The sequence below is a fragment of the Cyprinodon tularosa genome, unplaced genomic scaffold (assembly GCF_016077235.1).
Source record: "Cyprinodon tularosa strain WSP-4 unplaced genomic scaffold, ASM1607723v1 ctg630, whole genome shotgun sequence".
Classification (NCBI taxonomy): Eukaryota; Metazoa; Chordata; class Actinopteri; order Cyprinodontiformes; family Cyprinodontidae; genus Cyprinodon; species Cyprinodon tularosa.
In genome coordinates this window covers 218515-236742 of record NW_024039375.1, presented here as the reverse complement: position 1 = coordinate 236742, position 18228 = coordinate 218515, and the positions used below count along the sequence as shown (strand labels likewise).

The 18228-nt window shown below is 37.1% G+C and overlaps 1 protein-coding gene across 1 annotated transcript in view; it reads left to right on the top strand.

Moving 5' to 3' along the window:
• The window catches only part of map2 (microtubule-associated protein 2), a 118295-nt gene that overhangs the window by 65149 nt on the left and 34918 nt on the right, over positions 1 to 18228 (top strand). The window contains exons 4-6 of the mRNA XM_038308170.1: positions 7011 to 7276; positions 15862 to 15951; positions 16530 to 16604. Of these exons, the coding sequence (XP_038164098.1) occupies positions 7066 to 7276; positions 15862 to 15951; positions 16530 to 16604 (376 nt within the window). The 5' untranslated portion in view covers positions 7011 to 7065. The remainder of the gene's footprint in view (positions 1 to 7010; positions 7277 to 15861; positions 15952 to 16529; positions 16605 to 18228) is intronic.

Here is an 18228-nt window from a genome sequence, read left to right as displayed (position 1 = left end):
TATTATTGAAAAGGAAGGGGCATTGGACAACTGCAAATCTATGAAGACCAGGCCGTCCCTCTAAACTTTTAGCTCAAACAAGGAGAAGACTGATCAGAGATGCAACCAAGAGGCCTATGATCACTCTGGATGAACTGCAGATATCTAGCTGAGGTGAGACTATACATAGCACAACAAGCAGTCGTATACAGTAAATATCTGGCTTCAATGGAAGAAAGCAGTTTCTAAAAGTTATCTAAAAAAAGTATTTTTTACAGTTTGCTACAAGCCACCTTGGAGACAGAGCAAACATGGCAGAAGGTACTCTGGTCAGATGAAACTGAAACCAAATTTTTGGGCATCAATGAAAAAAGTTATGTTTGGCGGACTGCTCGGTGGCGCAGTGGGTAGCACTGCTGCCTTGCAGCAAGAAGGTTTTGGGTTGGATTCCCGGCCTGGGGTCTTTCTGCATGGAGTTTGCATGTTCTCCCTGAGCATGCGTGGGTTCTCTCCAGGTACTCTGGCTTCCTCCCACAGTCCAAAAACATGACTGTTAGGTTGATTGGCTTCTCTAAATTGTCATTAGGTGTGTGTGTGTATGAATGGTTGTTTGTCCTGTGTGTCTCTGTGTTGCCCTGCGATGGACTGACGACCTGTCCAGGGTGTACCCCGCCTCTCGCCCATTGACTGCTGGAGATAGGCACCCCTCGCAACCCCACTCGGGACAAGCGTGTAAGAAAATGGATGGATGTTCGGCGGAACAGCAACATAGCACATCACCCTGAATACATCCTCCTCACTGTCAAACATTTTGGAAGCAGCACCATGGTGTGAGCCTGCTTTTCTTCAGCAGGGACAGGGAAGATGGTTAAAATTGATGGGAAGATGGATGAAGCCAAATACAAGGGCATGCCTGAAGAAAGTCTGCAGAAGACCTGAGACTTGGACTGAGATTTATCCTCCAACAAGACAGTGATCCAAAACATAAAGCAACATCTACAATGGAATAGTTCACAAATAAACATATCCAGGTGTTTCAATGGCCAATTGAAAGTCTATATTGTCTGTTTTGCAAGGAAGAATGGGCTAAAAAATTCAGTCTCTCTATAACCACAACTGATGGAGACACATTCCAAAGCGATTTGCACCTGTTTTTGCAGCAAAAGGTGGTGCTACAAAGTACTAACTCAAGAGAACTGAATCATTTTGCACTCTCAATGTTTCTGTCTTTTTCTATTTTTTTTTTTACTGTAATGTATCCAATAAGTTTCGTTCTACTTAATGATCGTGTCCCACTTGTTCAAGGAGGCTGAATATTTTCACAAGGCACTGTAATATACACTCACCGGCCACCTTATTAGGTACACCTGTCCAACTGCTCGTTAACACTTAATTTCTAAGCAGCCAATCACATGGCGTTAACTCAGTGCATTTAGGCATGTAGACATGGTCAAGACAATCTCCTGCAGTTCAAACCGAGCATCAGTATGGGGAAGAAAGGTGATTTGAGTGACTTTGAATGTGGCATGATTGTTGGTGCCAGAAGGGCTGGTCTGAGTATTTCAGAAACTGCTGATCTACTGGGATTTTCACGCACAACCATCTCTAGGGTTTACAGAGAATGGTCCGAAAAAGAAAAAACATCCAGTGAGCGGGAGTTCTGTGGGCGGAAATGCCTTGTTGATGCCAGAGGTCAGAGAAGAATGGCCAGACTGGTTCGAGCTGATAGAAGGGCAACAGTGACTCAAATAACCATCCGTTACAACCAAGGTGGGCAGAAGAGCATCTCTGAACGCACAGTACGTCGAACTTTGAGGCAGATGGGCTACAGCAGCAGAAGACCACACCGGGTGCCACTCCTTTCAGCTAAGAACAGGACACTGAAGCTACAATTTGCACAAGCTCATCGAAATTGGACAATAGAAGATTGGAAAAATTCTGCCTGGTCTGATGAGTCTTGATTTCTGCTGCGACATTCGGGTGGTAGGGTCAGAATTTGGCGTCTACAACATGAAAGCATGGATCCATCCTGCCTTGTATCAACGGTTCAGGCTGGTGGTGGTGGTGTCATGGTGTGGGGAATATTTTCTTGGCACTCTTTGGGCCCCTTGGTACCAATTGAGCATCGTTGCAACGCCATAGCCTACCTGAGTATTGTTGCTGACCATGTCCATCCCTTTATGACCACAATGTACCCAACTTCTGATGGCTACTTTCAGCAGGATAATGCGCCATGTCATAAAGCTGGAATCATCTCAGACTGGGTTCTTGAACATGACAATGAGTTCACTGTACTCAAATGGCCTCCACAGTCACCAGATCTCAATCCAATAGAGCATCTTTGGGATGTGGTGGAACGGGAGATTCACATCATGGATGTGCAGCCGACAAATCTGCGGCAACTGTGTGATGCCATCATGTCAATATGGACCAAAATCCCTGAGGAATGCTTCCAGCACCTTGTTGAATCTATGCCACGAAGAATTGAGGCAGTTCTGAAGGCAAAAGGGGGTCAAACCCGTTACTAGCATGGGGTACCTAATAAAGTGGCCGGTGAGTGTAGGTTTCCCTTTTTTAGACATGTTTCATTGTTTTCTAAGTAATAGTGGTACATGTGTACTGAGAAAAACTTGGGATTGTTTTACTCTAGACAACATTCTGTGGTGCATTGCAGCCTAGTTTCTTTTTTTAGGATACTAAAAAAAGGCAATGGTTTTGCCATGACTAGAATTTTGATGTGTTGCACTAGTGTCACAGAATTTAAATGTAATGATTCTTCTATATCTTTCAAAATAAATCTAGACCCTACTGTAAACTAAATATGCACAGCTCTATGAATTTCCATGAAACCAGACCATTGTGCCCTTGCCCCTCCCCCACTAAAGCCCTGGCCACCAGTCACAGTGATCTTACTGGGTCTGAAAATTAGCCAGAGCTCAAAGTGACCTTCATCACCAGACAGCACGTAGACAGGGCCGAAGGACAGCAGCCTAAGTTCTGTATTTATTGCTCTTCTAATATATGAAGTGCTTTTCAAATGAAGAATTGCCGGCGATGCAATGGCAGACTGATAGGACATGACATGTGCGGCTCTATGGGAAAAACACATGTGCACACATACAGGAGAAAAGAAAATTTGTAAAGCTTTTACTGTAGCTATGTGCCGGTCAATTTCAGCTTCATCTTCATTGACGTTCTACACTGGTTTGAGTCATCCTGCTGCATTTTTTTCTCATACTCTAAAAGCATTTGAAGCTGCAAGGAACTGTATTCAATGGGCTCTCTTTTGTTTATTGCTGTCCTGCATGCTAAATGTTTTAGTGATTTTTAGTCAAGGTTGTTGGATTTTATTTAACATACATGATCTAGGGCTGAAACAATTAATCGGATTAACCGTGATTAATCGATTATTGAAATAAACAACAACTAATTTAGTAATCGATTAATCCTTAACTGGAGTATAGAAAATATAAAACATGCCTTTAGCTGGCAGAGCAACCTGCTTAGAGTAGTAAATATACCAAAACTGTAAAAAAAATATGTTACTATTTGGATTTAATTTAATTTAACAAACCTTTGGCGATCTGATTATTTATGGATTACTTGAAAAAATAATCGAACAGATTAATTGATTTGCAAAATAATTGTTAGTTGCAGCTCTATATACTACAAAGTGAACAGCAATACTCTTACTCATTATCAAAGTGTTTTAAGAGAAACACAGCGTTTTGTTCAATAAGAATGAGAAAAGGGTCTATTCCCTTTTCAAATATTGTTCTCATGTTAATCCCGCTAATTAAATGAGGATGTTTATATAGTCCTTTGTGTTTCCTATGTCTAAATATATGAAAAAATAAAAATTTGTATGACATCTTAAATTGCTGGCTTTCACCTTGTGGTCCTCTATTTTCGCCTCTGAAAATTAGTTTGAATAAATGCTAAGGGATTGCAATGACCCACTGCCCTCTGCTGGTTAACACCATAAACCTGTTTATTACCTGTAAGATGAACTCACAGTATAATATACTTGCTATTTAGTATGTAACTGCCAATAAGTAACATTTTCTTTTTTAAGATTTTCTGTTTAACATCAGATGAGTCTTTCAATGACCACTGTAGTCTCAAAAGCTTATCATCCCAATGAATTAAAAATTCCCATGACTATAAATATTTTGGTCATGTGTAATTAATTTTTTGACTGATGCCTACAGAAAAGTTTCTTATTAAATGTTAACATATGGTCAAAAATGATCCCACAAAAGTTTAGAAAAGTGATCAATGAATAGCACTATCAAAAAAAAGGAGCACAAAACAGGAGTTTTCATATCTACAACCTTGACCTAATTGAACACAAGTGGATATCTATCTATCCTGGAAGCTGCCCTGGTTTGGAGGTAGGACTTCTGGATGGACCCCAAATTAAATGTGGAACTTAATACTAAGAAGCTGTTAAAATGTCCTTAATTCTTTCTTTGTATACAGTAATTCTATCTAAGGATTCTTCATGGAGGTTGAGGTGAAAAAAACCCACTCCTATTTAAGAAAAAAAAAATTCAGATACAGACAAGGGGCTTAATGAATTCTGCTTAAAAGTTACTCAAAGAAAATATATATATTTTTTTTTTTACCAAAAGTGCTTTTAATATTACAAATAGGCATCATCAGCATGCATATTCCAAATTACAATGATAAACCCGTACAGTATTCTTTCCTCTCCTATTTTTTTTTTCTGGTTTTATTCTCATCTAAAAAAAACACATAACTCACATTATAGTTAATCGTTCTACTTGCAATAGATATGGATCAGTTTAGAAAAGTATCCATTTACATGCAGCAATTCACTGACATAACAATAAGAGCTCAAACCTCTCCTACCTAAATGAAAAGAGCGACTAAGTGAAACAAGTGTATGTGCTGTGTTACTTTTTTTACTCTAGGGAAGCAGGAGGAAATTGTGCTTAGATTAGAGAGTCCATAGGAAAAAAAATATTTATTTAATTTTTTTCTTTGATGAGATTTTGTTTTATATTTTCCGAACTTTATGTTAATTAAGTGTGGTTCTGGGTTCGATTTGCGGTCCAGGTCTTGTCGGGGTTCTCTCTGGGTACTCCGGCTTCTTCCCACTGTCAAAAAATATGATTTGTAGCTTAATTGGCTTCTCTTGATTGTCCTTAGTTATGAGCGTGCGTGTGCATGTTTGTATGTCTTGCTCATAGACTGCTGGAGATAGGCACCTGCTCCACTGCAACCCTAACATTCTGGACAGAAACACTATTCATTCATTGTAATGTTTCATCGCTGCAGGCCTGTAAAACTAATGACTTTCCAATTCTACACCACATGTAGAGTGCCTTGTACTGATTAACATAAACATTAAATGTGTTTAAATATTTCTTCCAGGGTTTATTTTGCTCTCATTGCATATTAAAAATATGTCTGTCCCAACATGAAACAATTGAATGATGGTTATGTCACTCTTATGCTAAGTATATATTTTTACTCTTGCACCATTTATGAAGAAATGTATAGTTTTTGTTTTATTCGGATTGTATATCAATACCATATACAGTATAACTATTCTCTCACAGTTTTCTTTTCTGTCCTACTTATCACGATATGGTTGCATTCTATTTGTCGGATGATGAAAGTAATGAGGACCAAGCTGTGCAGTATACTCTGAATGCGTTGAGTAGTGCTCACTATAGCTTTGCCTTGTGTTCAGGCTGCAGTTATTGACTCCTGCTTTCCTGCTTCAGCTCACTCTCTGTATCTCTGTGGACTGCAGAACCAAATGACAAATTACCTCAATACAAACGCTTACACACAGCTCAGGTACCAACAAGCCACTTATCTTCCTGTAGAACCCATAACAGCACCCTTTGTTTATCTCAGCTTCAGCCTGTTCAACTGCAGTAAATTAAATGTGCTTTCAGTGTTAGCCTAGGACCCCAACCGTCTTATTAAAAAGGATAATAAAAGTAAGATAGCATACAGATGAAAAAAAAAAAAAACGATTCAAAACATTTTCTAACTCCATCATTTTTCGCAAATGTAACGAAAACTTGCTGTGAACAACAGTCTTAGTTCTGGCTTGTTATATGGGGTCCCTTTTATAACTGTAACAATAGAAACTCCTGATGCTCAGACAGATTCACCAGTGTTTCTCCTTCAGTCTCCTTCCAATCTTTTGAGCAGTTTTGAAAAGTATCCACATGGGTTTCTGTCCAAATGGAGGATATTAAGTTTGAGTTACTTTTAAGTTGTCTGAAGCATAAAGAAAAGAGTGGAAAATGATTGCAATTCCAGACTTAATCAGAATTAAATAAAAAAAAGTTTTTACAATGTTTATATTAAGATAATTTAAGATAATGACTTTACAACTTTTGCTTCTAACACCAAAACTTTTTTTGTCAGACTTGAAGACAGTTTGTTACAACATCCTGCATATGTTTTTTTTTTTGTTTTTTTTTTAAGTTCTTTATCATAAAAGTTTTTTATCAAAACTGAATGTTCACTGCTGATTTAATTTTGACAATAAAATAAAGAAAAAATAGTCTGGAAAAGTAAGATTGTATTTTATTATCAATTTCTGCAGCCATTGTGTCTAATACTGATGGTATTGTATACTTCAGTACAAGCCTTAATGGATCCATTAATATGATTTAATCAAAGAACACCTTATATTCCTTGAACCCTACTTGATTTCACCTAAAGCCAAGTGCCTGCTCTGGTCATTTTTACAGTTGTTTATTCCACCTTCCCCACCAGCTGTATGAATCATTTATACAGAGGTTGTCATCTGCCAGCCAGTAGCCAAACCCATCAGCTCACCACCTACACTGAAATTCACATGAACCCAGCTGTTTTGACAATGAAGCAGTGGTGCTGCAGCAGGGATTATGACTGAAAAACGAGATTTGTGAATGTGTCAGATGCAGTGGAGACTGTTCCTTCTCTAATATGTAACATCCCTTATGCTGCAGTTCATATCATCCTTACCTCTTTCTTCCATCTCCTCTCCTTTTCCCCAGAAATTGAGATCCCCATCTTTTTGCCTGGTCTTGCCAGCTGCTATCTAGCTACAGCATGGCAGACAGTCGACAGCCAGACGATGGTTCCCCACAATGGGAACCATCAGGGGGGCAAGAACCAAGTGTTACACATGGAGCAAACAGCTACTCTTCTACAGCCTACAGGACCTGCCAGAGTGGCGGGACTCACATGACCACAGCTCCTTACACTGCAAGAGAGAATGGATTTAATGGAGAGCTAGCTGGGGCTCCTGCTATAACCGCAGGTAATGTGTTCTGAAATTGTCCATATTTACATTTACCTCTTGAACTTTTTCATTATTTCACATTACAACCACATACTTCAGCTTATGTGACAGATCAGGAAAAATTATCAACTGGACTGGAAATAAATCATGTCTTTGATTTATTTGCAGAACCACCTTTCACTTTTATAAGAGCTCCAAGACCTTGGCTGATGTTGCTGCAACATTTGCATATGAAGGGGCTTACAATATTGCCCATTCACCTTTGCAAATTAGGTTAAGCTGAATCAGATTTAATGAAAAGTGTTATGTCAAATTTATTTCTAAACGTCTCACCACATATTCTTGATTACATTTAGCACTACCACAAGTATTCAAACATATTATATGTACTGCTTTAAACTATCCCATTCAAACCTGGGTGTTTAGAATTACCATGCAGAAAGGTAAACGTCTGCTTTAATATGTCTTTTGTAGACTCTAACATATTTTATTTCAAGATTACCATTTATTTAACTATCCATCTTCCTATAAACTCTGATAAGCTTCTCTGTTCTCAATTTAGAAAATTATTAGATTTATGGGGGATATTACTTTCGCCAAGCAATGTGTATGTGAATCTGTCTAGTAATGGTCTAACCTTTGTTTATCTTTGTTTATCTGTTTACTTTCAACCTTGCTTCAAATAAACAAATGGTTGGTGTGAATTGGTGGCGCAGTGGTTAGCGTGCACGACCCATGTATGGAGGCCTTAGTCCTCGACGCGGCTGAACCCGGGTTCGAATTCGACCTTTGGTGTTTTGCCGCATGTCTCTCCCCCTCTCTACCCCCTTTCTTGTCAGCCTACTTTCCAAAAAAAAAAAAAACAGCCACTAGTGCTGTAAAAACTCAAACAACAAATGGATTTGAAAGGATTGGAGGGCACATTGTGTGAACTGTCAGATTTACATTAAAAAGTTTTAGATTTTAGATATAGCAGTTTTATATTGAACTGCTATATCTATATATACTGCTTTTGTCATTCTGATAGTCATGCAAAAGTTTTCCCAGACAGAGAGGGAATAAACAGTTGAGCAGACAAGGTCTGGGTCAGTTTTCATGTCAAAGGGATTAATGTAAACACATACACTTAGTTACAGTAAAATCTGAGCCCATGGCTATGTCTAAGCCAGTCTAAGTCAATAGCTGCATTACAATAGTGATAGCTTAGAATAACCTGAGGCACTCTTACCATAAGCTTTGTCAAACAGGAAGTTATTAAGCCTAGTCTTAAAAGTATACAGGTATCAAAAATATTTAATGTATTTTAAATCTATATAGAATTAAGAGGCACCCAATATACAGAGGAGGCAAGGGCTGGTTATACTCCCTGCAGCAGTGTGTCACAGTGAGCATGATGCAGACATTTTTGATTTATGTCCAATATTGAAGCGTGGTTTGGGCTATGTTATTCCACGCCACAATGCAAGAGGGACAATCAGGAACTAGCTGTGGGTCTAGATACGGCCGAGGCGGTGAGGAAGTGGGGGAAAGTTTGTCCGACAACGGAGGGACATGAGGGCAAAAAAGAGCTGGGATCCAGGTGGAAAAAGGGTCCCAGCGTTCTCTTGCACCTTGCTCTTCTAGCTGGTCCAACTTCATGAGTTGATTTCCACAATTGTGGTCATACAAACAAAACAAGCGGATGTAGATTGGACTAATCAGAGGCCTCCTGTCTGTGATCACCTACAATTTGGGAGAGGTGCAGCAGAGTGTCTGCGGAGGGACTGGGGACGTCTTTTTGTTCACTGCAACACCTATGTAGGCGACCTAGTTTCGAAGTATAAATCAGCCTTTAGTCCTCGAGGCAGAGATCCTGGGTATAATCCCTGACCTTTGCTGCATGAATTCGGCCCTTCTCTATCTGCCTACTGCCTGTCTGGTGACAGAAAATAAAGCTGAGCAGTGCAGAAGAAAATAATCTAAATTCTATTGAAACAAAATTAAATTAAAAATTAAAGCTAAAAAATGACTGATATCAATTTATTTTAACATTATTGTACAGTACCCTGGTTTCTTATAACAGAAACACCAAGCCAGCAGTTTTCATCATTGCTATGTTTGAAATGGTTCCAGGTTACTAAACTAAAAAATCAGGATAAAAGCACAGTTTTAATCATGCAAGAATCACTTTAGTGAGATAAAATGTGTTTTCTGTTAATATGACAACTCTATTTTTAATTAATTAATTTAATTAATTTTGATATAATAATTTGACTTCTCTTGTTTCACTTTTGGAAAAGGATGAGTTACGTTATTGTTAACTCATGTTGTTTTTGTGGTAGCACAATGTGCATTTGCATATGAGTGAAAACATCAACTGATTTCTAAATTTAAAGAGAATTAATTTCCCCTTTGGGGTTGGTAAAGTATTTTTAAATCGAATAACCTTAAATAAACTCAAAGTGTGCAGGTTCTCTAAAGTTGTATGTTGTATCACTATGTGACCTTTTCATGCTGATACTTTTAAGGTTGTCTGCATAGAGTGGGTTTGCTGCGCTCACTAGGATAGCATACTGTTATTAACAACACTGTAATTAACACATAAAGCATTTCTTTGTTGTAGCCAAACCCTTTCCCCTCTCATACTCAGAGGACCAGATTGGGAAACAGTGGTGCTAGTAGTGTAACTATGGCAACAGTTTCCCTACAATTTGACTGAGCCTTTGTTCTTTTTGACTGTAGCTTGCCACAGACAAAAGAATTTAGCAAGCAATGCGGTAGAGCTAATTTAGAAGCCCATTTTTCCATTGTTGGGTTTTCATATATCATTTTTATTTTTAATGATGATTCGTAATGGGGAGTTTTCTTCTGAGTGTAAATACTGATAATGTCTTTGTATTCAGAATGCAAACCTTCCTAGTATAAATTAGGAAGAAATTACAAGCTGTGCATTTTATGGTTGAAGAAATTATGTTTGCTGCTAAGAACATTTCATTTTGCTGAGTTTCCATTGGGTTTGTTTTGTAATTGAAACAAGGAAGATAAATATAGTATAGCTGATATCAAAGGATATGTCAGTGTTAACACATTATTTAATTTAAATAGGTATGTTGTAGGTCCTTATTATGAGCTTCATCTAAAGGTCTTCAGCAGTCAAGATGTTGGTCTTTATAATGTTTTTCATTGACTAATATCCTCTAAATTAACAGTAAGTCTTTAAAAACGATATGATATGATATTAAATTGTGCACAAATGCATTATATTTGATCATTAGGTAGCTTCTGAGGAAAGTAGCTTTTATTTTTGAGCATATGTGTAAAGGTTAAAGGGGAATGTCTGAATACTTTCTATGGTTTTTCTTTTGCTTTTCAGGTGTGCAACATTTTGTGTTGGTCTATTGCAAAAAAAATATAAGTAAAATACATAGACATTCACGGTTGTAGCTAGAGAAGATGTGGGAAAGACTGAAGGGTATGATTATCTTTTCAAGGCGCTGTAAATGACTCCTTCAGAACTATGTAGTTATTTGCGGAAACAACACAAGCTCCTCTTTTACATAGAGTTACTTGTAATCATAGATTTAATCTGTTTATCAACATCATGTGAGTAGTATTTACACAGCCTTCAGCAGCTGCATGTAAAGCTGTTTGTCTGCTTTGCATCTTATCACATTTCGTTAACATCTCCTCAGAGTAGGGCAGAGTATAGGCTGAGTGGGACAGAGTGGGTTACAGCACGGCTGATGCTGGTTCTCACTCGGCCTTCTCCCCCTTTGAAAAGCTCTTCAGTCACTGTAAGAACCAGTGAAGCACAAAATTGTCCTCTTGACTTTCCCTTGAAAGAAAGTTGGAAAAAGTCAGTCAGCTATGTTATTAGTGTCCAGGGAAAGAGAGGGTGAAGGGATGAGAAAAGGAAAACAATAATTTAATGTACTGCTAAATAGGGTCTGGTGTAGGTGAATTTGGGAGTATGAGGAACTTTGATTTGCTTATAAAAAGATTTTCTGCATATCTTGTCCCTGCAATCTGTCTATTGTTTGACAATATATAAGACTATGCAGACATATAATACAGTAACAAATAAACCTAGAACTTAGATGGTAATCACAAATTGTCCCTGAGGGACTTTGACAGTAAAAATTGAATCTAGCTTATACAGATGTGTAGAAATATATGGATTTGATCAGCCTGAACATTCCTGACCATTGTAGGTTAAATGGTTATATAGGAATTGGCAGTTCAAAGCTTCACAAAAAACATCATCCACACACTTATTGGTACATTCCTACTTGTTATTGTTACTGTTCTTCTCATTTATTTGGTAGTAATGTCAGTGGATATACTACAGTAAAAAGACAAAACAAACTACAGTATTTCAGAGCACAGATGGAAATAACATTAAAGACCCATGTACATTGATTGCTGACTCTAATGACAAAAACCAGACTGGTAACCCTCACTGGAAGACTCTTGGAGCAAAGCCAAAGAACAAACAATCAAACACAGATCTGAAGACACATGACAGGCTGAATGCCACATCTAAATGACAAAACCTGGCCAAGACTCCAGAGAATCATGTTTTCTACTCCAAGTATCAACAGGTGCAAAAAGCTGTTTAGTCCCAAAACAAAGAATAAGGAAGGATTCAATGAGATTACTGAAAATATTGGGATCTCTGCTAAAAACAGGTTTTTAGCCTTACAGGATGACCTTGAAGGGAACAGACTGTTTCCAGACAACAGAAAAACATACGGCAAAATTAAGCTGTCTCCAAAACAGCCTCATAAAAAACAGCTGCTAAGCCAAGAACAGTAATAGCAACTGATAGTAACTAAACATACAACAAGAAAAATACAACAGTGAATTTTGGCTGTTGCATGCTGTCTGAAATCTCAAAGGGGATCATACAGACAAGAGAATTACATCCAACCTTGAAGAACTTAGTCATTCAAATTGGATGAATGAACAATGTTGCTAAGATGAAGTCAGAAATATTGAAGGGAGACATGATTTGTCTTCTCAATGCTTCAGAACAGAGAAAAAAAACTACTTTTTAATAATTTCAATTTACTTTATCTGTGAGACTTTGTGTTTATGGATTTGCGTTAAACACAAATCCATTCAACTTTATTAAGAAAGTTTCACTTGTTTTAGACTCTGATTTGATTTAAATCATAAATACATCCCTAAAAGTAATTATTAAACCATTGTTTAAATTGAAGCTTGGACAAATCGATCCTGCAGAAGTATATGTCTTTCTCAAACCTCTCCTTCATCAGTGAAGTTATTGGAAAATGTGCTTTTCATCATTTAAGTACATTCTTAACAACGACAAATCATTTTTCTGTGCTAACCACAGTACTGACACTGCCTTGATTAAGGTGTTCAATAATATTTGTATAAATTCAGACTGTGAAAGAACCATAGTGATGGTATTATTGGACCTCAGTGCAGCTTTTGATACTGTTTATCACTTGATTTTATTATAGCTCCTGAAAAACTCAGTCGGCCTTCCGTGTACCACACTCGACTGGCTTAAATCCTACCTGAAGGACACAGTTTTCTAGGTGCCATATGGAACTTTAAATCAGGAAAAAGAAAAAGCCCTTACACTGGCTCCCTTTAGCTCAGAGAATAGACTTTAAAATCCATCTGTCAGTCTATAAATTACTGAATGGATCAGGACCTAAATACATAACTGATTTGTTGTCAGTCTATCAACCCCCCAATGCTCCACTTATCTGGGAAAAACTTCCAAAAGACGGTAAAAGTTCTTCAAGCCTGGGTTCTTTTAGGTCAAAGTCAAAAATTTTATTTTTTTTTTTAGAACTGCTTTTAGAACTGCCTTTGATGGTTGAAGTTAAACTGTTAATTGAGGTATTATTAGTTTAAGCTTGTGGTCCAACTGCTTTATTTGTTTTACTACCTGTTTTAATCTTTTTTAATCTTTATTTGCTTTTACTCTGCTTTTATTTTTCTTCCAATTTATAGTTTAATTTATGCAAATAACTCAATTGTCCTTGTACTGAATTGTATAGCAACTACATTTTTACACAAATTAACATACCTTGCCTTGCCGTTTGCTGTACACAGTATAGAAAATACCAGAAAAAAACAGTTCAATGACACAAACAGACACAATATAATGACATTTTTTTTTTGTCAACATACTGTGTACCAGTTGAGAGGAATGCAATATGTATCAACCATTTTATATTTTTTTTCCTCAAACAATTATACAATTTTGATTATGTATTTAATCACAATGAATTTTAAAATAATGCTCAGTTTCTCAACATTAAAGACTTTTCTTGCACTTTTCATCACTTGAAGGACAGGAATGTCACTTCAAAAAAGTCCCTTTTAATGGCATAAAATACACCCTAACCCTATAGGGAGTTTAACAGTTTTTATTTATTTATTTTCTGGATCTCTCACACCAACAAGATGCAGCCATCCATCCATTATCTTACACGCTTGTCCCAGTTGGGGTTGCGAGGGGTGCTGGTGCCTATCTCCAGCTGTCAATGGGCGAGAGGCGGGGTACACCCTGGACAGGTCGCCAGTCCATCGCAGAAGATGCAGCCAGTTTACTTTATTATTATTATTTTTTTTTTTTTTTTTATGAAAACAGTTGGTGATACCTGTCTGACACATTTGATTCATTCTGGTATAATGTATCAGTACCTTTAGAACTGTAATGTGAAACTGTATTAAAGATATGAGCGTTTTGAACAAAATCTTTGCAGATGTTTAATGAGCTACAAAGCCTTTAAAGTAATAGATCTGTTTGGTCAACGGTTGACATATCCTGTGACACTTGTATCTGATTTACAGAGGGACCTAAGCCAGTGGCTTGCAATCCTCTTGCCACGGAAACTATTTGCCTTTTAAATTTTGGTTGCCTGCCACTATCACATCCAAGATCACTCAGGTTCTCTCTGTGACCTTGAGGTCTATGTTTTATGTGCTGATTGTTGACTCCAGGGATGGTTCCTACTGTAAGCCATCCAGCATTTCTGGTTCCGTTGATTAGCATCACAATAGGAGCAAAGTAATTCATATGATTTCAGTCAAAATGGTAGGCTTTAGGAGTCTTTTTTTTTTTGAAAAAAATAAACTGGCCAGTGTTTGATAGGTAAGGTGCTGTCATTTAACATAAGTTGTAAAACTGCTGAGGCAGCAGTTCCAGAAGTTATGTTCTTGACAACAGACTGTTTATTATCAAGCTTTCAATTATTACCGAACCAGAACAACGAAATCAAAATCAATAACTTTTTTATTAACATAATGGATATTCAAATGAGTTATGGCTGTCAGCTGCACTTTAGATTATATGTGTAATTTTTCATGGGAAATTAGGCTGAAAAATTAAACAAAGTTTTCTACTCTTCAGTCTGGTATTAAAGCTAAAGATCTAGGTGTACACACATTGATCTATAAGCTGCAGGCAAAAAACACTGGAACATCTAGTTTGTTTTAAGGATATGTTTTCTTTTTCTTTCCATACAGTGAAAAAACAAATGTAAAAATTTTTTTACACAAGTCTAATTTTAATGTTTTTATTTGACAAATAACTATATATATATATATATATATATATAGTTATAAAAGTAATAAAAAGTAATAATTATTGCCTAATAAATAAACACTGAAAGATAGAGCCCATGCAATTTTGCTGCTGTTAAAAATGCAGCACTGCTTTGAGTTAGTGAGTGGGCAGCACTAAATGCTACCGGTAGAACTGCGTGAATGTGTATATGTAGGAGTGTCTATGGCTGCCAGATTATGTGGTGTGTGGGTGATGCTGAATAGAAAAAGATTCTGAAACAGCAGCATTTCACTGATTTACCCAGCACTCAGTCCTATAACCGCTGCAAACCAAGGAGCTGATTGGGTGCTGCATGCTGAGGGGCTTTATTTAACCTGAAGATATAAATGTAAATCCAAATACTCTTTGACTTGTATGGTAAACAGTCTCAGCCTAAATACATAGAGAATTATTTATATACCTTTTTTTTTTTTGTAAACAAAAAAAAAAAAATGCCATGCAAAAAAAAAAAATCAAGTTTTGTCTGGCATGTTACATATACAATGTAATTTCCCCAAATGTACTTTAATAAAACTACAATGGTCAATGAGTATAAGATTATAGATTTACATATTTTTGTATAATTTAATGTAATTGTGGCTATTCATGAGCCCATTGTATTTGTTCTATAACAATACTCTAAAGGGAAATGTCCTCTCTTCAATTTTTATCAACAGCAGAGTAATGGAACAGAGCAATGATCTGAAGCTTACAACCTCTGAATGTTACATTATTTTTTTTTTTAAATCAAAGTTTTATAGGGGTCAGGTACAAATCTGCTCTTACATTTGACTGGGTTGGCTTCACAAGACTCAGTGTGTAAATTGGACATTTTTACAACCCTGATATCTTTGTGCTAAAACTAAATATGTAAAAACAGAGCTGGATGAAATTCCTTCCCAATAAAGGACTTGCTGCAGTTGCTGAGTTGCAATACCATTTTCACATTTGTCTGGGATATAAGAGATAACCTTTTACTCCTAAAAGTTACCCTAACCCTTATCTATCCTAACCCTTATCTGTCTATAATCAGAGCAAGTTTCGGCACGGATTGTTCAAGAAGTAACGGCAGAGGCAGTGGCGGTGCTAAAGGGAGAACAGGAGACTCAGCGGCTGCCATCCGGTAAGACGCAAATCCCAACACTGGCACGAATACTGCACACAAACACCAATGAGAAATACATCTTTAGCCCATTTGCCACACAGAACTGGAATGCCAGCAGGCAGTAAGGGTCAGGGCAAACTACCGGCAACTGCCCAGGGATTCACAGTCGTATTATGGCAGATTGAAATTAACAGTTCTCATCCTTGATATTCAAAAGAACTTTTACAGTGATGATGTCAGACCGACCTTTGGATCTATATTTCTAGCAATAAGTATAAAATGATCGCTATCCTATTCTTTCTACTAACAGTTACACATGCTATCACACAACATGTTAACATAATACATTGAAGCTTGTGCCTGTGTTATACCCAAATGTATTGAAACTTCAGAATGTATGAACTGAACTTTGTAAATGATTAGAAAACAGTTTTTTTTTTTACAATGCCTAACTCTGGTAGGAAGAAACAGTGATAAAATATGTGTTGTTCAACAGATTGAAACAAACTGATTTCACCTTTCCTCAGTGAGACAGTGACTTCATTGGATTTATATCCTTGTATGCTTGCCTCGTTTGTCAATATGCCTCTTTGCAGTTGAGGATACCACCAATTTGCCTCCCTCCCCTCCCCCTTCACCTGCAGCTGAACACTTTGGTCCCCTGGAACAAGGTAGGCCAAGAATAACTTAAAATAAGGTCTTACCTCTTTCTTTTAACTGTACTTTTTGGGGTGATGTATAGTACCCCATTACCTAAAAGATTCTTTCCAGCCTTCACTGGGACAAACAGCACTGTAATGTTTGTTAAGTGAACCAAACCTGAGCTGTGAAAATTTCCAGCATGTTCTTCTTTCTCCTGTCATGCATTTCCTGTAACTTTTTGGAACATCTCCTCCATCATATGCCTGGAAATCTGTCATTGCCAGTATCTTCATTTTATCATCATTTGTCCCAAATGAATAAATGAGACATTTAACAACATGGACGTTGTGTTGTTGCACTTATAGTATTTTTTTTACCATCCTCTTTAAACAAATCATTTCCTAAGCTCCTTCCACACACTAAAAACAACCATTTAAAGTTATCCTCCAGCTTCCAATTATTAGAATGCTTAGAATTTGCATGTTTCTGGTCATTGTGCTTTTTGCTCCTTGTCTCTTGTCTGACTTTTCTGTGTTTTTGGCTGAAGCTTTGAGTCAGAGACTAGTTCTTTAATAAACGAAAACAGTGATCTTAAATCCAAATACTACAAGGTTATACTGGAACGTAAGCTTTAAAAGAATGACAACTATTAAAAGGTTTTTAGATAACTTCTGATGATGGAAGTCTAAAACGTTTTTTTTTTTTTTTTTTAGGTAACTACAGTTTTGTTAAATATAATATGAAGCATTAAAATGTGTTTCTTTCTCTCTCCAGTTTGTTACATAGACCGGTAACAGTTTTGTAATGTTTCTGTGACGGTGAAAAAAAAGGTTTTGCTGAAGTTTGAACTCTAACTGAGAAATGTTTCAATAATTAAAATTATCTAACTTAAAACTACTGATATCTAAAAGTAGAAGTTATACTTTAATACAGATGTAACTAAAATGTTAGAAAATAGTGAAATTATTGAATAAAGGAATCAAACCGATTTTCTAAAAAAAAAAAAAAAAAAAAAAAAAAAAAAGAACAGAATATTGCACAAAGGCTATTAATAATGGGATTTAACACTGAAGGATCAGATGGAAAATTTGGTAGATTATATGTATTCCAGTTTTTTGTTAGGAGCTATACTTGCTTAAATTAACTGCAGCCTTCACCTCTATCTCTCATCTCTCTCCTAAGACTACTCTATAGCATCTATAGCCTGGTGTTGATATCAGGGGAGTTAGCTGGCCCATTAGACACACTAAGGGCATACACTGTACGATTTTTTTTGCCCTTTTCGGGACGATTCTTCAGTGATGCAAAATTTTTTTTAGATCGAGCCGTGTTTCAGCCTCATCGGGCTTCCTGCGTCATGTAGTATACAGAGGGTAACAAGGGGCGACCACCTCAGCATCAGGAATCGTAAGGTCGGGGGAAAATCAAACATCTTTAAAATTCAGTCAGCCCACGTGACGTGTTTGGGATCAAATCCAGAACTTCGAGCACTGCGTATGTGCAAATTCTTCTTACAGACTGACAAGTCCGACCAGCACCATCTCTCTGCGCTGAGTCCGACATGAGGTTCCTGGATGTACAATATCACATCAGTGCGTCGGGCCGCATAGTGTGAGAACATACATCGTGAGCTGTGTTTCTTTTAAACCCTGA